At 51.9% G+C, this 23,293-nt stretch overlaps 1 protein-coding gene across 2 annotated transcripts in view; it reads left to right on the forward strand.

Moving 5' to 3' along the window:
* Positions 1–762: 762 nt before the first annotated feature.
* The window catches only part of Tesc (tescalcin), a 54,811-nt gene continuing 32,280 nt past the window's right edge, over positions 763–23,293 (forward strand). For both annotated transcript variants that reach the window (XM_004664150.2, XM_004664151.2), the window contains exon 1: positions 763–953. In XM_004664150.2, coding sequence (XP_004664207.1) covers positions 896–953 — 58 coding nt within the window. In that variant the 5' untranslated portion in view covers positions 763–895. The remainder of the gene's footprint in view (positions 954–23,293) is intronic.

A 23,293-nucleotide genomic window follows, 5' to 3' on the forward strand; every position in this document is an offset into this window, starting at 1 on the left:
TTGAACTTCTGCCCAGGCCCTGTGACCTTCCAGAACACCCGTATCCTTTCTTGCAAGCTGGACAGATTCCACTGGGAACCAGCAACCGCTGTCACCTTGCTGTGTGTCCAGGCAACGCCCTTAGAGGACATCTCGTAAGTATCCCCATTGAGAAGCAGGGAGGAATGGCAGTCAGACAAGCGGTAGGACTTCCCTGCTGGGCTCACCTACATGTGTAGGTCAGCCAGCATGCCCGGAGAGGGGGTGGCCGGCTGGCCACCTGCAGGGGCATAGGCTGCACGTGTCCGCGCCTTGGGGGGGGGGAGCGTGGATGTACCGGTGGCCGGTCGGCTGGGTGAGGCCACCTCACCGAGGAGGGGACAGGACTGGACCTAGATCTCCGCTTCTGACATCCATCCCGGGGGCCCCATGGGGTCTGAGATTGGACGAATGTGTGTGTGGGGGAGGAGAGGGGGACAGGGACCCCCCGGGGGTGGGAGCGCGCTGCCCCGCCCCCACTGGCCACACCTGCGAGGCTGCGGCAGGGGCGTGGCCGCCATCGTGGGCGGTGGCAGACTTAGGGACCTCGTGGGGTGGGTCCTCGCGCCCCGTCCCCGCCCTCCGGGGTGATTCTGCCGCGGGTGTCGTCGTCCTCCCTCCCCAACACACACTTCCCGCGTCCCCAGCACGAAACCGGCGAGCGCTAGGACCGCGGCGCGCAGCCCGCCGCCGCTATAAGAGGCCGCGCTCGCGGGGTGGCCCCCCACGCGGAACCCGGCTCCGAGCCGTCCCCGTCCCGGTCGCCGAGGTCCCTTAAACGGCCGCGGAGCCACCCCGGGCTGGGGTGGGTGGAGGGACCTGCGACGGACGCGCTCCCCGGAGCGAGGTTGGGGGGAACCCGGCGGCCGTGCGCACCATGGGCGCTGCCCACTCGGCGTCCGAGGAGATGCGGGAGCTCGAGGGCAAGACCGGCTGTGAGTACGGCGCGGGGTGGCCGGCGACACGCGAGACACGCGACACGCGGAGGGGACTTCCGCTGTGTGACCTTGGGCTGCTGGCCGGCCGTCTCTGTGCTCGCTCCCCTCGGGGTCCCCCTGTGCGTGCGTGGGCATGGAAGGGGGTGTCCCCGGGGCACCGTGGGAGGCTGGCAAGGGAGCAGTGTGTGTGTGTGGGGGGGGGTGTGGAGGTGACAGTGCTCTGACTTCCACGGTGGCCCCGCGCAGCCCCCACCTTCGCCCCAAGCCCGGGGGAGCGCACTGGGCACCGGCTCATCCTCGGGGTTCACCCGGCGCGCGCGCTCGCGGGGCGCAAAGTTTGGAAGTGGCGGGACCCGGTGGATGTCGCGCTCTCCGCCGGGTGACCTTAGGCGTGTGTGTGTGGGGGGGTCACCTATCTGCCACCTGGTCTCCGGGGAGGGATGGAGTCCGCAGTGCACTTTGCCCTGAGCCCCAGAGACATCCTCCCGCCACCCCCACCTCGGGACTGACCGCAGAGGCTTGCGCGCAGGGGAAGTGACCAGTGACCCGGGAAGATGCATCTGTCCATCCGGCCCTTGCTTGACCCTGGCCACCCATCTAGGGGCTCTCTCTCTCCTTCTCCCAACCTCCCTCCCACTCCCCTCTGCTGCTGCTGGCTCTGTAGCGGGATGTGGACAGGCTTTGGTGACTGATGAACAAAGCCAGGATTAACCCTCCCGGTTCCACGCGGGCTGTGTGACCTTGGGCCAGTCGCTTTACTTCTCTGATTGTCAAGTTTTCCTCCTCTGTGGAATGGAAGTCTGTGGGCACCTGGTAGATGCTCACACGAAGGGGCCACAGATGCGTGTGGGAAGGAGCTGCAGGCTCCTGGCACCTGCTCTGAGTTAAGGGCTGAGTAGCGAGCCTCCCCCCCCCCCCCCGCCCCAATCTAGAGTCCTTTCTGGAACAGGGTGGGAATTACGGAAAGTCTTTCAAAGTGATGTGCGCACACACCTGCGGGGCCAGGCCCCTTTGTGTTCACGTGGAACTGAATCCAACCAGAGAAGGGCGGGCCATTGGTACAAGGCTGGCTTTTGTTAGAGAGAGTGTCTGTAACCACCTTGTTGGCATTAAGCTCACATGCTAGACGATTGTTGGGAGGTTTGGTGGAAAGTGCTGGAAAGGATGTATGCTCACCTATGTTTGTTTGGTTTGGTTTGAAAGAGGTGTAGTCCAGGCAGGATACTACTTTCTATGAGCCTCCACATCCTACCCCTGCGGAGTCCTCCTGCCTCAGCGTCCCCAGAGCTGGGATGACAGGCGAGCGACACCACACCTGCCTTTTACATTTTCAGTTTTGGGTTCCATGGCTATTTTACTTACCTAAAAAGTTTCATAACCAAGCCGGGCGTGGTGGCGCACGCCTTTAATCCCAGCACTCGGGAGGCAGAGGTAGGAGGATCGCCATGAGTTCGAGGCCACCCTGAGACTACAGAGTTAATTCCAGGTCAGCCTGGACCAGAGTGAGACCCTACCTCGGAAAAAAAAAAAAAGTTTCATAACCCTGAACTCAAGGCTACTGTGAGCGGGGAGGGTGGAGTTGCCCAGGTCCTCCCTCCTCGGGTTCCCCTGTCACCAGTGCCCTCCTGGCTGGGTCAGGTGGAGGAAACAGGAGTTCCTGTTGCAGGGGGCCCCTGTCCCAGCAGCACCCAGGGCCCCTGCGGGAATTCCCCCCATCCCCCAACTGGCTGTGGTTTGACAGTGACAGCCACAGAGCATGCTGGGAGCCTTGTCAGCTTCCTGGGCCCAGCCTCCCCCCGGTGACAGATGCTGCCTTCAAGCTCCGTGGCTTTCCTGGAGGTGGCTGGGACTGTGCTCCCTTCTAGCTGCCTGGAGTGCAGAGACCATGTCCAAAGGGGGAAGGGAAGTTCCATTCCTGGGGACAATAAGGGCCCTTGGATAGCTTTTGTTTTTTTGTTTTGTTTTGTTTTGATTTGATTTTTCAAGGTAGGGTCTCACTCTAGCCCAGGCTGACCTGGAATTCGCCTTGTAGTCTCAGGGTGGCCTCGAACTCTACGTGATCCTCCTACCTCTGCCTCCTGAGTGCTGGGATTAAAGGCGTGCGCCACCACGCCGCCCAGCCCTGGGGGTCTCTCAAATGTAGGTACCTGGAGAGTTCCCCCAGGCCTTTGACAGAGGCTGGCATAGTGTGGGCACTTTCACCCATTTGGCCGACATTTATGGATGGGGTCAGTATTTCTGAATGAGACGTCTGGGGACAGGTTCCAATGGGGTGAGGGGTGGGAAGTGCATGTCTTTAGTTAGGGTGCATGGGCAAATAAGGTGCCGGCCAGTCACGTGACACGTAGAGGCAAGAGCATTTCAGGTCGAGGGAGAGCAGGTGCCAAGGCCCTGTGGCAGGAAGAAGTTGGCAACAGTCTGAGAACTGTAGATGACACAGCAGTCCCCCCACACTAGGGGACTCAAGTCGCATTGGAGTCTGATTTCAGGGGTCTTTCCTGGTGTATGGCCTTAGCAAAGTCCCTTAGTTTTCCTGTGCCTCAGTTTCCTCTGCTGTCAAGTGGGCCTGGCAATAGCACCTTCCTTGGCATTGTTGGGAGAGATTATGTAATTAATTATCTATCAAGTGGATAAACGTGTATTTATTTTACTGACGGTGACTGTGAGTTAAACATACCTGTCTGCCCTAGTGCTTGGAGACATTCTGAGAGTTCATTGAAGGCCTCACCTGGTCCCAGCAATGTGATCCTGAGTCAGACTTTGTACCTCTCAGGGTCTCGGCACGTCCCCTCCCTCCCACCACCAACAAGGGCCCCTAAGTAGTAGGAGAGAGTGTTTGTCTAGAATGCCTGGGTTTGGTGTGAGAAGGTCAGCTGTTGGGGCCTTGTCTACAAGAACCCCTGGGAAGTGTCTGTGACAAGAAGATGAAAGAGCTCGGGGCCAGGACAGGCGTGGCCCTGGGCTGCAACCTGGCTCCTTGGCTGTAGTGCTGTGCACTTAAAATATCATGTACTGACTCTGTGCCAAAGCCCTCCAGGGAAGGTAGTGATATGGCCATTGCACAGATGAGAAAACTGAGGTTCAGAGAGGTCAAGCAGCTTGCCTGCAGTTGCACAGCTAGGAAGTGGAGGGGTAAGGGATGGGAGGGCTTCCCGCTAGGTGCTTTCAGTGTCCAGTCACTTTTCTGACTTCTAGGAATCTAGAATGGGTAGGAAAAGACTGCCAGCTTTTCTTCTCACCTCAGGCCCTTTGAACAGGCTGTGCCCTCTGCTCCCTGCACTCTTACTGATTTTTTTTTCTTTTTTAAATATCTTATTTTTATTCCTTTATTTGAGAGAGAGAAATAGGGAGAGAGAAAGGGGGAGAGAGAATATGAATGAGTGTGCCACAGCCTCCAGCCACCGCAAACAAACTCCAGGTGCATGCGCCACCTTGTGCATCTGGCTTATGTGGTTCCTGGGGAATCAAACTGAGGTCCTTTGGCTTTGCAAGCAAGCGCCTTAACTGCTAAACTATCTCTCCAGACCTCTCACTGTTTTATATATGAAAATCCCCACTGTCTCCACTGTGGAGTCAAGGGTTCAGATCCTTCCTCCTCTCCCTGCCTCTGATCACAGACAGTGTGGCTTAGCTGTTGCTTCCTTCCAGAAACCCATGCCTGGCTATTCTCATGTAGCTTAGGTGGGCGTGTATGCCTGGCCTCAAGCACCTGGAGCTATGGTGTCCCTTCCCCACACAGCAGGTCACACTGCTGTATTAACCTCGGCTCTGTCACCTCCCCCTTGAAAATTGGAGTAAGCGCACCCCATTCCCTTTGGTTGCCGGTGGGCATTGAGGCTAACAGATACACAGGGTTGGGGACATCACTGGGCACTTGGTCACCCAGGGAGCGTCGCTGCCCTACGTCTGATGGAAAGCCAAGGTTTGCCCTCCCTTGTGGGCCCTGGCCTCCCAGCACCGTAGGCTCACTGCCGCAGGGTCGCTCCAGCTCCAAGCCACCCACCCAAACCAGGCTTGTGAGGCAGCTCACCCATACAGGGTGCGGCGGGCCACACGCCAACTTGCACCCAGCCCGAGCGCTCGCTCCGTGAACGATTTACCACACAGACAAACCTCCCTCCCGAGCATCCTGCCTTGACTGCGCATGGAAGCCCACTGGGGAAGACAGGTGGGTTGGAGGGTGGTGCCTCTGCCTTGTGGCCGTGGCCCTTAGGGATGGTGTCCTGAGCCAGCCCACCATGAGCTGGCCTGAGGGTTCCCTCCAGTCCCTGCCTGCTCCCAGAGACGTGAGCGAAGCCAGAGAGGAGGATGCTGGGAAAGGTGGAAGGTCTGGGTTCCCATCTGTCTTCTCGGAGCAGCAAGAAGCTGCCAGAAGGGAGAAGAGACAAGCCCTCAGGCAGACAGTGCATGCCTCAGACCAGGGTTGGCAGGCGGTGCCATCTGCCAGGCGCCATGGAGTTGAGCGCAGCAGGCGGTCACTAATGCCGGCCGTGCCTCCCAGTGGCGCAGCCAACCCACTGCACAGAGGAGAATGCCAAGGCCCTGCAGACAGACATGGGCTCATGAAAGTGTTGGGGGGGGCGGGGGGGCCACTCTCTTCAAGCAGAAGGCACTGGAGATGGGCCACCCAAAGGCCAGCTGGGGGATTGCTTGGCTTTCTCACTGATTCTAATCCACAGGAGGTGACCTCTTAGGCCATAATCTGTTGTTTATTTATTTGTATTACTGGGAATGGAACCCAGAGCCTTACACAAGTGTTTTACCGCTGTTCCTCATTAGTATATATATTTTTTAATTTGAAAGAGAGAGAGAATGGGCATGCCAGAGCCTCTAGCCACTGCAGATCAACTCCAGACACATGTGCCTCTTGTGCATCTATCTGGTTTACATGGGTATTGGGGAATTGAACCTGGGCCCTTAGGCTTTGCAGGCAAATGCCTTAACCACTAAGCTATCTCTCCAGCCCCCATTTTTTTTTTAAGACCAGGTTTCCTTATATAGCTCAGACTTACCTTAAACTCAGGACCCTCCTGCCTCAGCCTCCCGAGTGTGGCCATAACTGTTGTTGTTAGGAGAGGATGCACCACTGTGCCCGGCTTGTGCCAGAGTCTGAGAGTGGCCCCAGCTCATTGCCACATGCCATATGAGGCACTGGCTTGGGGGGGGGGGTAGATTTTATGTCCTTCAGATGTTCATGGCGGTGGAGTATAGAGAGAAAGTGTGATGGGGACAGAGCGGGCATCACTCTGCCTGGCTTACCTGCTGAGGCATGAAAGCAGCCTGCCAAGGCCACTGGCTCCTTTCTGTCAGGTGGTGGCCTGCGAGCTTAGATCCTTAGTTTTGGGGGTGGGGGGGGTGGATGAGCCCTGTGAAGGAGGATGCAGGCTGTGTCAGTGACTCTGGGGACAGACACCACCTCCACGATTTCTCCTCAGGTTGTCTAAACGGACATCCCAAACGGCCCCTGCCTCAGTAAGAAGGGGATCAATACACAAGGCATGATGGGAACCCCCCTGTAATCACAGCTGAAACAGGACCCCCCCCTCCAACTTTCAACAGAAAATAAAAAAGATTTAAAACATTTCAAATGAGCTTTAATCCCAGCTCTCCGGGAGGCAGAGGTAGGAGGTTCGCTGAGAGTTCAAGGCCAGCCTGAGACTACATGGTGAATTCCAGGTCAGCCTGAGCTAGAAGGAGACCCTGCCTCCAAAAGCCAAAATAAACAAACAAATCAATCACAATGGAAACTGAGTCTTACTAGTGGAAAGACCTGTCCTCCTTCACGCTGCGCTCTGGAGGCAGGCCTGGGGCAGGGGCAAGCGTGGCACTGGCTCTGGGGTCATCAGTATAGTAGTCCAGACCTTGGATGGCCCCCCAAATGCCTCAGCCTCCAAAATCACTTCCTGTGTGGGAAGGCAGAAGAATCGGGCATCCTGCCTGGGTGCTCACAGTGTGGAAGTGTTCTGAGGGGGACCCAAAGGACACCTCCAAGTTGAAGTTCAGCTGGCCCCAGTCCCATTACCCGAGCAGCAGAGTTACGAGCAGCCTGGAGGCAGGTGGATGCTGGGCAGTAGCCGGAGCCACACTCCGTGCCACCCTGCTGATCGTCCTCTTTCTGGGTTGCCATTCCCATCTGTTAGGAAAGGTGGCAGTGACCAGATGGTCTGTGGTCACCTCAGCTGGGAAGGAGGTGGCAGCTGCCTCATCTTGGGCCCTGGGTATTAGCCATCCCCTGAAACTCAGAAGTGCCTTTGGAGGGTAGGGACTGTAGCCATCCCCAGTTTGCATATAAGGAAAACAGGGAAGGAAATGTCCAAGGTCATTTAGATGCTAAATTCAAACCCAGACCAGGCCTTCTGTTGGCTTCTGAAGTGCAGGGACAAAATGCCTCTCCTGCCTGAGAGAGCCGCCCCCCTTGGGATCCAGGCGGAGGACCCCCCCCTGCCTGTAAGATCTTGGCATCCCCAGGAGAGATGAGCTATTACCCCACAGTTGCTCTTGCATCCACGCAATGGTGTCCCAAGTTGAGTGGGGCCTCAGGACAGACTGGATCCGCTCTGGGTGATCTAGAGCTTGCCCACTCAGTGATGAGCAGGAGGAATGGAGTGGGGCTTCCCCCTCCATTTCCTAGGGGTGTCTGGCTCATGTGGGTTCTGGGTGGCCCTTCCAGGCTGGGGTTCAGGAGCAATGAGGTCCCTGTCTCCACAAATTCCATGGCAGGGTATTTGGTGGTGAGGTAATGGTCCCCAGGATGTAGCAGAGAGGTTAATCAGAGCTCAGGCATGCCAGCCGGCCAGGTGACACAGGCCAGAAGAGGCCCTGATGCCAAGGGCTTCCATTCCTGCTACCTGAGGCCAAGGGGTGTCAGGTTTGAAATTCCCCCAAACCTGAAGGAGAGTCTGGCCAGAGATGGGGTGGGGAGAGGCCATGCACCCTGATTCTGACAGCCAGTCTGTCTTCTGTTCCAACTTAGTTATTAATTCATGAAGCCAGAGGTCAGCTGGGGGATTTCCGCGGGTGGTAGCGGTCACCTTAAGCGCCAGGACAAAAACGTGCTTTGTAGTCCCTGCGGTGTGACCTTTGCGGGCAGCACACTGTCAGGAATGGCTTCCGTCCTGGCCATGGCTGCCTGGGGAGGTGGCAGGACGTGTCTGAGGGCCTCCGAGAGAGGTAGGGGCATTCCTGGTCAGACTGGTTGTGCCTTGTGGCAAATTGCAGTGGACACCTTGTCTCAGGTGCCACAGCTGGAGGAAGACATGACCTAGGCTCCTCCCAAGGGCTCATGCCAGAGCCCAGGGCCTGGCACCCTCTCAGGCGAGCTCCCAGCACTTCCCAGGCCTCACCCATCTACTACCTCCAAGGGCCCCCTTGTCACCTGCCTCCTCAGGACCTTCACCAGAGGTCCACAACAGTAGATAGGCTAGCCATCAGCCCCTGCTCCCTGCCCGCAAACCCATGTGGGTTCCAGTCATGTGGCTGCCTCTGGTTCTTCAGGCAAAGCTCTTTGCCTCCCTGAGCCTCAGTATCCTGATCTGTGAAATGGGAGTAAAGGAAGGGTCAGATGAGAACATGGGCAAACCATTTGACATATCCCATGTTGGCAAGCACAGGCTGAGAATCCTGAATCTTCAGACCAGAACACTTCAAAATCCAAAATACCCCAGGTGGAAAGTTGCCGCCTGGTTTCACGTGACAGGGGCAGGGCTCAATGGTGGAGTGCTTGAGTGGCATGTACCAGGCCCTCAGTTTTGTCCCCAGCACGACAGAAAACACAGCAAGCAGGTACATTAAAAGTACTACGTAAGGGGCTGAGGCGATGGCTCAGTGGTTAAAAGCACTTGCTTATAAACAAGCCTGACAGCCTGGGTTCAGTTTTCCAGGACCCACATTAAGCCAGATGTGCAAAGTGGCACATGTATCTAGAGTTTGTTTTCAGTGGTAAGAGGCCGTGACATAACCCATGTCCATTCCTTCATATTCTCGCTCATTCTATCCCTCCCTCCCTCCCTCCTTTTTTTTCTCTCTCTCTCTGTTTAAAATAAAAATAAGGGGGGGCTGGAGTGATGGCTTAGCAGTTAAGACATTTGCCTGCAAAGCCAGGGATCCTGGTTTGACTCTCCAGGACCCACGTTAGCCAGATGCACAAGGGGGCACATGCATCTGTAGTTCATTTGCAGTGGCTAGTGGCCCTGGTGTGCCCATTCACCCTCTCTCAAATAAATAAATAAAAATATATTAAAAAAAAATAAAAATAGGGGCTGTAAAAATGACTCAGTGGTCAAAGGCTCTTGCTTGCAAAGCTTGACAACCTGGGTTCAATTCCCCTGCACCCATGTAATGCTAGAAGCACAATGTGGCGCACGCATCTGGAGTTTGTTTCCAGTGGCTGGAGGCCCTGGCACATCCACACTCACTCATTCTCTCTGCCCCTTTCTCTCAAATAAATAAAAATAAATGAAAGAAAATAAAAATAGGTTTTTTTTTTTTTAAAGTACAATGTATGGGGCTGAGGAGGAGGCTCAGTAGATTAAACATTCACCACTCAAACCTGAGTACTTGAGTTCGATTCCCAGACTCCACTTAAAAAAATCCAGAAGCCATTGTAGGTTTCTGTAATCCCAGCATTCTGATGGCGGAATAGGAGGTAGAGACAGGAGAATTCTCCCAGTGAGAGCAACAAAAAATAATAGCAGAATGAGACCCAGAGAGAGAGAGAGAGAGAGAGAGAGAGAGAGAGAGACTCTGCCTCCTTTGAGGAGGAAAGGTAAGGACAGACCCACAAGTTGTCCTCTGACCTCCACATGTGTGCTGTGACTCACACGTGCTCTCACTGTCACATGAACACATGAACATGAACAAATAAAGTTGTAGGGGCCGGGGAGATGGTGCAGAGGCCGAAGGCATTTGCTTGCAAAACCTGTGGCCTGGGTTCGATTCACTGGTAACCACGTGAAACCAGACACGCACCCTGGAGCATATGTCTGGAGTCTGTGCGGTGGTAAGAGGCCTTGGCGTACCCATGCTCACTCTCTCTCCCCTGCTTTTTCTCTTTCTCTCGCTCGGTTGCAAATAAATAAAAAAAAATATATTTTTCAGAGTTTTATATCATGATGTATGGAACCACATTCAGGCCAAGCATGCATATGAAACAGAAGTGGGTTTCCTGTTTGGTTTGGGGCTCTAGAATATCGCATAATGGATGTGCAGATGTCCCAACTTGGATGCACTCCAGGTCCTAAGCATTTGGAGAAGGGTGTCCGTGCAGCCACAGCTGTGTGGGTGACCACATCCCCATCACTGCATACCCTGGGCCTTTCTCCATGCTGCTTTCAGAGTGCCCTCCATCTATGTCCCCTTTCAATGGCATTCCAACTTTTCATGTTTTAAATATTTTTTATTTATTTGAGAGCGACAGACAGAAAGAGGAAGACAGAGAGAGAGAGAGAGAGAGAGGGTGGGAGGGAGAATGAGCACACTAGAGCCTCCAGCCACTGCAAACAAACTCCAGACATGTGTGCCCCCTTGTGCATCTGGCTTACATGGGTCCTGGGGAATTGAGCCTCGAACCGGCATCCTTAGGCTTCACAGGCAAAGCATTTAACCACTAAGCTATCTCTTCAGCCCTCATTTTTTTTATTTTTTTGAGGCAAGTCCAACAGACTGCTCTTTTTTTTTTTTTTTTTTAAATGAGAAGGAGAGAGAGAATTGGCATGCCAGGGTCTCCAGCCATTGAAATCAAACTCCAGACACATGTGCCACCTTGTGTATCTGGCTTTATGTGGGTACTGGGCACTCAAACCTGGGCTCTTAGGATTTGTAGGCAAATTCCTTAACTGCTGAGCCATCTCGCCAGCCCTCCATCCTGTCATTCTTCATAATGATTTAAAGCCTACCATTCTCTGCTGTTTTGCCTTCCTGGGGCAGCTTTCTCCTATGAGCTGCGTCTGTCAGCTCCCTGGCATGGTGGTTCATTTGTTTTTCTCCTGTGACCCCAGATTATACTGGGCGCTCTCCCTCTCACACCCTCACAGACTCCCATGAACCCTGGGCTACAGAAGTACCTCCCAGGGTGCTTTGCATGCATTGTGCTAAGTTCCTCAGGGTTCTCACCAGTCTCCAAACACCTTCTACATTAACTTTAATATTTGGGTCAGCACAGAGGGCTGGCCGGGCACATGCAAGGCCTTGGGCTTGGTCCCTAGCACTGAAGAAAACACCAACACTATAGAAAGACCTTATCATTGGTTTTGTGCCCCACAGCAGTGGGGTGTGTGGGTGTGTGGTCCCGGCCGGGTACTGATTTGTCACAAGAGCCTGCCTTCATCCTCCTGTCACTTCCCAGTGGGGACACTGTCCTTGCTATTCTGGGAGCTGGTAGAGATAGTGCCTTCTGGGTCACTTTACTAAGAGGGGCTGTCTTTATCATTTTGGCCTTTTGTGGGGGTCTTAGTTCCAGTTCACACAGACCCAAGGCCATTGGGGACTCTTCTCAGTGGATTTGAAGCCCCTCTCCTGCCGTTACCTATCAGGACCCGTAACTATCCTAATACCTCTGGACTTCCCGGCGGGTTCTGTTACCTCGCTGGGTGAGTCTCAGTCCCTCCTTGCTTCTGGCATCTTTTTAAAAAAAAAATTTTTATTTGTTTTTTTGAGGTAGGGTCTCCTTTTTTAGCCCAGGCTGACCTGGAATTCACTATGGAGTCTCAGGGTGGCCTCGAACTCACGGTGATCCTCCTACCCCTGCCTCCCGAGTGCCGGGATTAAAGGTGTGCCCGCCATGGCTGGCTCGCATATGCTTCTGCCATCTTGATGCATGCTCCAGCCTCCATCTTTGAGACAAGAACTTTCTGTACAGCCTGGGTTGGCCTTGAACTCAAGATCCTCCTGCCGTAGCCTCCTGAGTATGGAGTTGGAGGTGGGTGCGCCCTGCCTAGCTCAGGAATGCCCCTTTATCTTAAGTTGAGCAGACTGTTACAAGTTCTAATTTCCTCCAGAGTCTCATGGGCCTGGACTGCAGGTCAAGCCTGTATTAGCAGAGACTGAAGTTCCTTTTGCTTCTTTCCTTCCATAATAAGCCTCTGTGCTTTAGGTAAGCCTGTCTCCACTTGCTGTGGATAAGTCTGGGGCAGAAGATAGTTCTGGAAGAAGGTGCAAACCAGTTTCTTTTTCTTAAAAAATCAATCAATTAATTAATGAGAGTGAGAGGGAAAAATCCTGGAGAGAGAGAGAGAGAGAGAGCGCAAGAGTGAGCGAGCCCACACCAGGACCTCCAGCCACTGCAAATGAACTCCAGACACATGTGCCACCTTGTGCATCTGGCTTGTACATGGGTAGTTGGGGAATTGAACCTGGGTCCTTTGGCTTTGCATGCAAGTGCCTTATCTGCTAAGCCATCTCTCCAGCCCTAAACCAGTTTCTTACAAGCTCTCTCTGATAGACGCCCACTCTCCATGTCTTCTTGGATTCCTGGTGACTCCCCCACCACTTCTGCATCTTTTTTTATTTTATTTTTTAAAATCAAATGAAGACATCCTTGTGTCTGATCACAGAAACAAAATGTGCTCATTAGCCTGGCCCTTCTCGCGGTTGGCACACAGCCCAGCAAACAGCGATGAGAACAGATCCACGTCTAGCTGTCCCCGGCCTGAGTTTCAACCCTATGTCTGCTGTTCATCCCTTGTGTGACCGTCAGTGAGTGACCCCCACCTCTCTGATCTGGCTCTGGTCTCTGAAATGGGCACACTGTCCACCCTGCGAGGTGGGCACTTGCTGGGAGAGTGGAGATGCTGCCTGCCTAGCGTGCCTCAGCGCCTGCTAGAAGGCAAAGCAACCAGAGCTGGAGGAAGATGATGTGGCACAGACCGTGATGTTTAGAGTCACTCATCCAGCCGACAGCTTTCTGAGCTGCCTTGTGGCAGGAGATATTGGAGAGTGGAGGCAATCCATGCACCCCGTTCACTTTGCCCTCTGAGAATGGATTCCATTAAAACACTGCGCTGAGAGTCTAACAAGGCCTTTGACACCCGAGATGATCGTAAATGCTGCCTGTGTGGACGTGGGCTGGTGTCTCTTCGTGAGAAAGCTAGAGCTCATGTGTGCAAAGGCCAGAGGACCTGGGGATGGCTGGGGAGATGGCTCAGTGAGTCAAGCGCTTGCCTTGAAGTGTAAGAACCAGTGTCTGATCCCCAGAAACCACGGGAAAAAATGCTGAGCAAGAATGATGGTGCATTTGTAATCCCAGCATTAGGGAGGCGGAGACAGGAAGATCCCTGGGGCTCACTAGCCAGCCAGTTTGCTAATTGGCAAGCTTCAAACCAGTGGAAGATCCTATCTTAAAAAAGGGTAGACAAGGGCTGGAGAGATGGCTTTGTGGTTAAGTGTTTGCCTGTCAAGCCTAAGGACCCTCCCTGTTCAAGACTGGATTCCCCAGGACCCACATTAGCCAGATGCACAAGGGGGCACATGCATCTGGAGTTCAATTGCAGTGGCTAGAGGCCCTGGCCCGCCCATTCTCTCTCTCTCTCCTGCCTTTTTCTCTCTGTGTCTGTCATTCTCAAATAAATAAACAACAAAAAAAATTAAAAAATAAGGTAGATAAGGGGCTGGAGAGATGGCTTAGCAGTAAGGCACCTGCCTACAAAACCTAAGGACCCAGGTTCAATTCCCCAATATCCATGTAAGCCAGATGCACATGGTGGCACATGCATCTGGAGTTGGTTTGCAGTGGCTAGAGGTCCTGGCATGCCCATATATTTCTCCCTCTCTCCCTCTCTCCCTCTCTCTCTCTCTCTCTCTCTCTCTCTCTCCACACACACACACACACACACACACACACACACATCTGCTTTCTCTTAAATAAATCCATAAAATATTTAATAGAAAAGGTAAACGGGGCCCTTGCCTGCAAAGCTGAAGGACCCAGGTTCAATTCCCTAAGTACCCAAGTAAAGCCAGATGCATTAGGTGGTACATGCATCTGGAGTTCATTTGTAGCAGCTAGAGGCCCTGGCATGCCCATTTTCTCTCTTCCTCTGCCTCCCTGCACCCAACTCTTTTTGCTTCTTTCTCATTATCTCCCAAATAAAAAAATAATAATAAAATTCTTTTTTTTTAAATTTTTTAAAAAATTAATTAATTATTTATTTGAGAGCAACAGACACAGAGAGAAAGACAGATAGAGGGAGAGAGAGAGAATGGGCATGCCAGGGCCTCCAGCCCCTGCAAACGAACTCCAGACGCATGCGCCCCCTTGTGCATCTGGCTAACGTGGGACCTGGGGAACCGAGCCTCGAACCGGGGTCCTTAGGCTTCACAGGCAAGCGCTTAACCGCTAAGCCATCTCTCCAGCCCAATAAAATTCTTTAAAAAGTAAATAGTGTCTACGGAACAATACCTGGGATTGTCCTCTGGCCTACATGTAAACACATGTGCATCTGAACCCTCACACATGTGGACCTGAACACACACACACACACATACACACAGTAAAAGCCAGCAGTGAAAGTCCATGTTTCCACCTCCGTGTTAGAGAACAGAATGGGATTTTTGAGAACTCTTTGCTCAAGGCCAAGTACACCCACGCACATCTTTGGTGGAATTTAAAATCCCAGCAGCCAGCCGCTATGTCGGGTGTGCATGCACCGGGCCTGAGACTTCTGTGGAGCAGGTGAAGGAAGCACCTCCTTTGTCCTGGCTGTGTGATGGGGCACAGCCTCGCCCGGCACTGGAGACCTGGCCTTGGATCCTCTGTCCCCAAGCCCTCGTTAGTCACTGCTTTGACTGGAGCCTCGGTGTCTCGGTGACTTACGGCCCCCCCCCCCCCACCGCAGAGCTTGGAGTGGCTGAGTGGTCATGATGGGGCTGTGGCATCACTCACGGGGAATAACAATTGTGGTCACGGCCACTTTGGTCGCTCTTGTTCCCCCACCAGATTCAGGCTGTAATGCACATGTGATTTAAAAACAGTCCAGACAAAGTTTAGGCGACATAAAATTGACCATCTTTCTTTGTTTTTGTTGTTTTTGTTGTTGTTGTTTTGAGGTAGGGTCTCACTCTGGCACAGGCTGACCTGGAATTCACTATGTAGTCTCAGGGTGGCCTCGAACTCACAGCAGTCCTCCTACCTCTGCCTCTTGAGTGCTGGGATTAAAGGCATGCGCCACCACTCCTGGCTTAAAATTGACCAACTTAACCATTGCAAAGTATACAGTTCACAGTGAGGTATCCTAAACCACCATGTCTATTACCAGAACATTTTTAAAATATTTATTTTTTAAAGTTTTAAAAAATATTTTATTTATTTATTTTGAGAGAGAGAAAGAGAGAGGAAGAGGCAGAGAGCAAGAGGCAGAGAGCAAGAGAGAATGGGCACACTAGGGCCTCCAGCCACTGCAAAGGAACCCCAGATGCATGCACCCCCTTGTGCATCTGGCTCATGTGGGTCCTGGGGCTTTGAACCAGTGTCCTTAGGCTTTGCAGGCAAACGCCTTAACCACTAAGCCATTTCCCTAGCCCTTATTTTTCTTAAAAGTTTAAAAACTATTTTTATTTATTTATTTGAAAACAGAGAGAGGAGAGACAGAATAGACATTCCAGGGCCCCCAGCCACTGTAAATGAATTCCAGATGCAAGCACCCCTTTGTGCATCTGGCTTTACGTGGGTACTGGGAACTCAAACCCAGTCATCAGTCTTTGCAGGCAAGCTCCTTAACTGCTGAGCCATCTATCTCTTCAGCCCATACCAGGACATTTTCATCATCCCAGACTGAGCCCTCAGCCACTACTGGTCCATCTTCCTCTCCTCCTCCCCGGCCAGGGCCACATTAAGCCCGTACTGTGTTTCCGTGGACTTGTCTGGTTTGTGTATGCGTCACATAAATGGAAGTGTCTGACAGGTGGCCCGGATGCCACTTTGTGTACTGTTTCCGTGGTACGTCAGTGTGCGAGCAAGTGTCAAACCTCATTTCTCCTGATGGTGAACAGTGCTCCATCCCAGGGATCTGTCCCCTGATGCAAGGCATTCACCAGTGGGGAGCTGCGTCGGTGGTTGCCACCTTTGGGAGCTGTGACTAGTGTTTGTCACTGGAATGGTTTGTCACCATAGGAGCGAACTCGGGAGTTGCTATTGTTATCCCGTGTCTCCGAGGAGGAGGAGGCAGCAGCCAGGGTGTGTGGTGGCTCAGGGAAGGATCTGGCCCCCTGAAGCTGAGCACACCTTTTTTCCCCCCTTTTTTTCTTTTTAACGTCAAGGTATATATTTCAGAACACTTGAGTGACAAAAGATTTGGTCTACTACGGAATCCAGCTTATATAGCTAAACACTTAGACCACAAATCGGTTACATTTTACAACACACAGTTCTACCAACCTGTTAAAATAAGCCAAGGTAAAGCTAGAAAAAGCACTATTTACATTGCTGCCTGTGGCATCACCCTTTAACCCCAGCCCTCGGGAGGTAGAGGTAGGAGGACTGTCATGAGTTCGGGGCCAGCCTGAGACTACGCAGTGAATTCCAGGTTGGGGTGGGCTAGAGCGAAATCCTACCTCAAACAACCAAACAAACGGGGCTGGAGAGATGGCTTAGTGGTTAAGGCATTTGTCTGTGAAGCCTAAGGACCCTGATTCGCTTTTCCAGGACCCACGTAAGCCAGTTGCACAAGGGGGCGCATGTGTCTGGAGCTTGTCAGCAGTGGCTGGAGGTCCTGGTGCGCCCATTCTCTCTCTTTCTCCCTCTGCCTCTTTCTCTCAAATAAATAAACAATAATAAAATGTTAAAAAACAAACAAGCAAACAGACCACACCTCTCTGGCTGCCATGTTCTCCTGCCTCAGTGCCTGACCTACTCTCTCCTCCACATGAGAGCGTCAGCCAGTTTGCAGATGGCAAGCCACAGAGTTCTGAAGGCCTTGGGAGTCTCTAAGACCTACCTGCCAGTGCCCTGGAGTGTCTTCTGGCACTCTGCACGAAATGCCAGACACTTGCGCCACTTTTGCCTTAGGCTTTATGTGGTGCTGGGGAATTCACCTCTGAGGCTTTGCAAGGAAGCACCTTTCACCACTGGACCATCTCCCCAGCCCACTTTTCTTTTTCCTTTTGTAAATTTGGTATTTATTTATTGGCTTGTGTGCACATAGGTGCATGCTCCAGGCCTCTTGCTACCATCAAGCAGATGCTTATGCCAAATTTTACAACCAGCTGATGTGGGAATTGAACCCTGGCCATCAGGCTTTGCAAGCGGGGTCTTTTAGCCGCTGAGTCATCTTTCCAGCCCCTCTATCCTTTTTGCTACAACCCTTCCTTTCACTGTCTACTGCCAGGGATGAGGAATCTCAGTCCATGGCTTGGTGCCCCTGTATACTCAGGGTGAAGCCTAGGGTCCTTGGCCTGATGGGTGAGGCTGGCGGCTGGCACAACCTTCCCTGCCACCTCCCATTGCCCCCTGTCTGCTCAGAAGTGCCCTTAGGTTCACAGCTCTGCCCACGGTCTCATCCACGGCTGTGCCCTCCGTCAGCCCTGGCCGCCCATGCCTCACCACTCAGGCCTCAGGGACCCATTCAGACATCTTCCCTTGCCCCCCTCCCTGGGGTCCAGAAGCTCCACGTTGACTGGGGTGCTGTGTGGCCTGTAGCCACAGTACCCTCATTCTGAATCCCAGCAGGATGGCCTGGCTTGCTGCCAGCCCCGAGCTCTGCATTTTGTCCCTGCTTCCCTTGGCACACACTGGGTGCTCTGCAAACCTGAGGTACTCGGTCAGTGTCCCCGAGGCAGGTGGTGTCACCTGTGAGAGGGGTTCTATCAGCGCAGGAGATCCCCACCGTGCTCCAGAGAGCCAGCCTGGATGCTGGGGGAGGCAAGTGAATTCTCTCACGCTCCCTGCCCTGTCCTGGGCTCGAGGTGGGGCTAACATGGTGCTCCTGGGTACCAGCCAGCTGACTGACCAGAGTGTGGGGAGAGAGGCGAGGCCTTGGGATTTCAGGCCCATCTCCCTGCCCCAATCCCTCCTATCACCCTCTTCCTGAGAAGTGGTCACTGCTCTGGTGACCCTCATTCAGGGCTTCAAGGTGGTCTCCGTGGCCAGGCAGAGAGGCCAGGGCCAAGCAAGCCACATGTCTTGCCTGGCCCATGTATTCAAAGTCTTTGCCATGGGGCTGGGGGATTTCCCAGTGCCCATGTAAAGCCAGGCCCTAACTTGCCCTCCCGCTGCCTGCCCCCTTCTCTTTCTTTCTGCCTCCTTCCTTTCTCTCTATCAAATAAATAAATAGGCCAGACATGGTGGTGCACGCCTTTAGTCCCAGCCCTTGGGAGGCAGAGGTAGGAGGATGGCTGTGAGTTTGAGGCCACCCTGAGACTACAGAGTGAATTCCAGGTCAGCCTGGGCTACAAGACCCTACCTCAGAAAACAAAACAAAACAAAAAATCTTCATTAACCTTGTTAGAGAAGCAAGTGGAATTAATTTTAGTAATGTGTTTAATGTTGTCTCATAATATTGAAAACATTATCATAACGTAACCCATTATGTATTGAGACATATCCTTTCCATATAAGTCCTTGAAAGGCTTTTTATTTTTTATTTTTATTTTTATTTTTTTCAAGGTAGGGTCTCACACTAACCCAGGCTGACCTGGAATTCACTGTGGAGTCTCAGGGTGGCCTAGAACCCACGGCGATCCTCCTACCTCTGCCTCCCGAGTGCTGGGATTAAAGGCATGCGCCACCACGCCTGGCTTTTGAAAGGCATTATGGGATCTACATCTCAGTTGGGACTTGCCACCTTTCAAGGATTGACTTACCTCTGTAGCTGGTGGCTGGTATTTTACTGTGTAGGTGTGTTCTTTTTGTGTGGGCATTTTTGATATAAAGTGACAAGTCACCCCATCCCTGGTTATGCTCCCCGTGGCTGCATGGTAAGGGAGCGCCCTGCCCTCAGGTTGGAACCTGAGACCCCAGATAAAGAGGTCTGGATGCCAGGAGTGGAAACCTAGCTTTGTCCCTGTGCCCATGGCAACCATGACCTCATGGGCTCTGGCACCGGGCTCATAGGGGAGCAGAAAGAAAATAGGAAGTGCCACCCCTGGAGCCCTTAGGGAGAGCATGGCCTCCTTCCATAGATTTCAGGAGTATCATGGGGCAGGTGCACCTCAGCTATTTTGATCTCTCTCCGTGTGTGTGTGTGTGTGTGAGAGAGAGAGAGAGAGAGAGAGAGAGGGACCCCACTGAATTGGGCTGGAGAGATGGCTTAGTGGTTAAGGTGTTTGCCTGAAAAGCCAAAGAACCTAGGTTCAATCCCCAGGACCCACATAATCCAGTTGCACAAGTGGCACGTGCATCTGGAGTTTGTTTGCAATAGCTAGAGGTCCTGGTGCGCCCATTCTCTCTCTCTCTCTCTAATAAATTATTAATATATTAATATAAATTTATATTATAATTTAATATATTAATATTATATTAATAATATAATATTAATATAAATTTTAAATTATTTATTTATTTATTTATTTGAGAGTGACAGACACAGAGAGAAAGATAGAGGGAGAGAGAGAGAATGGGCGCGCCAGGGCTTTCAGCCTCTGCAAACGAACTCCAGACACGTGCGCCCCCTTGTGCATCTGGCTAACGTGGGACCTGGGGAACTGAGCCTCGAACCGGGGTCCTTAGGCTTCATAGGCAAGCGCTTAACCGCTAAGCCATCTCTCCAGCCCTAAATTTTTTTTTTTAAAAAAGAAACCTACTGTGTTTGATTAGGGTGGCCTGCATGAAATTCACCAAAGCACATGAGTCATACTAGTGAGCACCCCACTGCCTCCCACTTCCAAACTGCCTATGCCTCCTCGGGGAGGGATGATGGCCTCGGGCTGTCTTCCTTCGTCTGTGATGGAGTGGTGGTGGGCCCAGAATTTAGCCCTGGAACTCACCCAGCTGGAGGATACTCCATGGTTTTCCATATAGTCATCGTTCCCATGTACCATGCATGGAACCCCTAGTACCTAGTGCCCACAGTGGAGCTTGCACGTCTCCCTCCAGCTCCTGGCCAGCCCAGGTCCACTGCTCACATCTGGAGGTGCCTGTCTGGACTCATTTCAGCCTGTGGCCTCAGGCCACCAGCACTTTCCACCCACTGTTGAGTCTGATAGTGTTTGTCTTCACAGATGTATTCAGTGTCATTCCCAATCATTTATCTAGTCACTGTATTTTATTCTTTTTTTTTTTTTTTTTCTTTTTTAGACCTGTGGTTTAGGATAGGGATTTCCTATATGGTCACACAATGAGGGGCAGTGTGGGATGTCAATAAAGGAAAAATCCAACGTGACCCAAAGCACAGCACTCTCCAGGTTCAGGTCATGGATACGTATCTTTCAAGACAACGCGCTACGCACGTGCAAGTTACCTTGTTCTCTGAGCCACACTTGCCTCGTCTGGCAAACAGGAAGCGCAGAGTCGGAAGTGGTGGTGCTTGCTGACAATCCCAGCTCTCTGGAGGCCGAGGCAGGAAGATCAGAGAGTGAAGACTGCGCGTGTTGCATAGGGAGATCCGGTCTCAACAAGTGGTGGGCGGCCGGGCGGGGTGGCGCAGGCCTTTCATCCCAGCACTCGGGAGGTAGAGGTAGGAGGATTACCTTGAGTTGGAGGTCATCCTGAGACCACATAGTGAATTCCAGGTCAGTCTAGGCTAGAGTGAGACCCTACCTCGACCCCCCCCCCCAAAAAAAGAAAGAAAATTGGAGGGTGGAGAAAGAAAAGAGGGAGGTGTGTCCTTTTCAAGAACGTGTGCACCTGGAACATGATCCTGAGCAGAGGATGATTTATTTAAAATCACTGTTTATTATTGTTTATTTGCAAGCAGAGAGAGAGAGAGAGAGTGAGTGAGTGAGAATGAGAATGAATGGGCACACCATGGCCTCCAGCCACTGCAAATAAAACTCCAGGTACATGCACCACTTTGTGCATCTGGCTTCACATGGGTACTGGGGAATTGAACCCAGGCCATTAGACTTTGCCTTACCTGCTGAACTCTCTCTGCATCCCCAAAATCCATGCTTTTGAGATTCCTCTGCTGTCCCTTGTTGTGCACTGAAAAATGCTATTATGATTAATAGCTACACATCGTGTGGAGAGAAATTGGAAACTGTAGATGCATCAAAACAAAACCAAGTCTTTAATCTTAATTTTGGAGTGAGAGTTCACTGCTAGTCTGGGGGAATCCAATTCCATGAATGTTTTTGTTTGCTTGTTTGTGAGAGAGAATGAGTGTGTCCTGGCTTTAGCGGCTGCACATGAACTCCAGACATATGCACCCCCTTGTGCCCATGTGTGACATTGCGTGATTGCATCACTGTGCATCTGGCTTGCGTGGGACCTGGAGATTTGAACATGAGTTCTTAGCCTTAACCACTAAACCATTTCTCCAACCCTCCATGTCTTTTTAAAAAGAATTTTTCTTTATTTATTTGAGAGCAGAGAGAGGGAGAGAGAGAAAGAAAGAATGGGCATACCAGGGCCTCTATCCACTGCAAATGAACTTCAGATGCATGTGCCACCTTGAGCATCTGGCTTTATAGGGGTGCTGGGGAATCAAACCTGGGTCCTTTGGCTTTGCAGGTAAGTGCCTTAACTACTGAGCCATCTCTCCAGCCCCTCCATGACTTTGTGTATCACTTGTATACATTTATGTAGAATGATGTGTTTTCCCCCAAGGTAGAAAGCTGCTTTTGGATACCATATTTAAAATATCACCCTGTGCTGAATATCTATATTCATCACCTCTTTAGTTTCTTTTGAGATGGTGTCTTGTTATGGAGATCGGGTTAGCCCTTAACTCCTATGTCCTGCCTCAGCCTCCCGAGTAGCTGAGACCATGAGTGCACAGTTGCCATGTTTAAGATGACATCGTTTTAAGTTTATTATCAAGCGTGTAGAGAGAGAGAGAGAGAGAGGGAGAGGCAGAGAATGGTCATGTCAAGGTCTGTTGCCACTGTAAATGAACTCCACACACATGTGCACCTAGCTTTACATGGGTTTGGGGGAATCAAACCTGGGCCATCAGGCTTTGCAAGCAAGTGCCCTTAACCATTTAGCAATTTTCCAGCCCCTACTTTAAAGAAATATATATTTTGTTATTGACCACTTCTATACTTACAGACAACAAACCATGGTATTTCCCTCCCCTCCCTTCCTCCACTTTCCCCTTCATAGCTCTGCTCTCTGTCATATCCCCTCCCTCTCTCCATTAGTCTCACTTTTAATTTGATGTCATCATCTTTTTCTCCTAGTATGAGGGTCTTGTGTGGGTTTTGCTAGGCACTGCGAGGTCATGGATATCGAGGCCAATTTCTGTGTGGACAGTTGTATGTAAGGAGTGCTACCCTTCCTTTGGCTCTTACATTTCTTTCCGCCACCTCTTCTGCAATGGACCTTGAGCCTTGGAGGGTGTGAGATGTCTCAGTGCTGGACACTCCTCTGTCCCTTCTTCTCAGCACTCTGTTGCCTCTGCCAGCCCCTGTTTTTTTTGGTTGTTTGCTTTTTTTTTTTTTTTTTTTTTTTTTTTTGGTTTTCTGAAGTAGGGTCTCACTGTATCCCAGGCTGACCTGGAATTCACTCTGTAGTCTCAGGGTGGCCTCGAACTCACAGCAATCCTCCTACCTCTGCCTCCCGAGTACTGGGATTAAAGGCGTGCGCTGCCATGCCTGGCCAGCCCCTGTTTTTATTACAATTATTGTATTATTTGCAAGTGGAGAAAGAGAATGGTATGTCATAGCCTTTTGTCACTGTAAACAAGCTCTTATGATAAAGATACAAAATATTCAGGTCTGGTGGAATGGCTCAGTGGTTAAGGGCACTGGCTTCAAAGCCTGACCACCTGGGTTTGATTCCCTCGTACCTCCATAGACCCTGGTGCACAAAGTGGTGCATGTGACTGGAGTTAGTTCTCAGTAGTGGGAGGCCCTGGTATGCCCATACTCACTATCAAGTGAAATAAAGAATGAATTTTCTTTTTAAAGTTACAAAATAGACCCAACACCTCTTCCCTCTTCACTATTCTCCCCTCTGGGGGCGTCCACTGCCCCAACTTCTGTGTGAATAGAACCGTAGAGCCATGCCCTTCCCTTGTCGCCTCCTTTCATTTGCTGCCATGTATGTTGCCCGGTTTCCACTGCTGTACGCTGTTCCATAGGTCAGCTGCTTCCCCGCCTTGGCACCTCAGCCGTTCCGCCACTGCGGACCGTGCGTGCGTGCGTGCGTGCGTGCGTGGTTTCCAGTCCAGTTCAGTGATTGGCACAGCACAGCCACAAGTAGTACCCCGTGGGCATTCTCGGGTGAGCATTTCTGTTAGGTACACACT

Source organism: Jaculus jaculus, chromosome 13, assembly GCF_020740685.1.
Source record: "Jaculus jaculus isolate mJacJac1 chromosome 13, mJacJac1.mat.Y.cur, whole genome shotgun sequence".
Lineage (NCBI taxonomy): Eukaryota > Metazoa > Chordata > Mammalia > Rodentia > Dipodidae > Jaculus > Jaculus jaculus.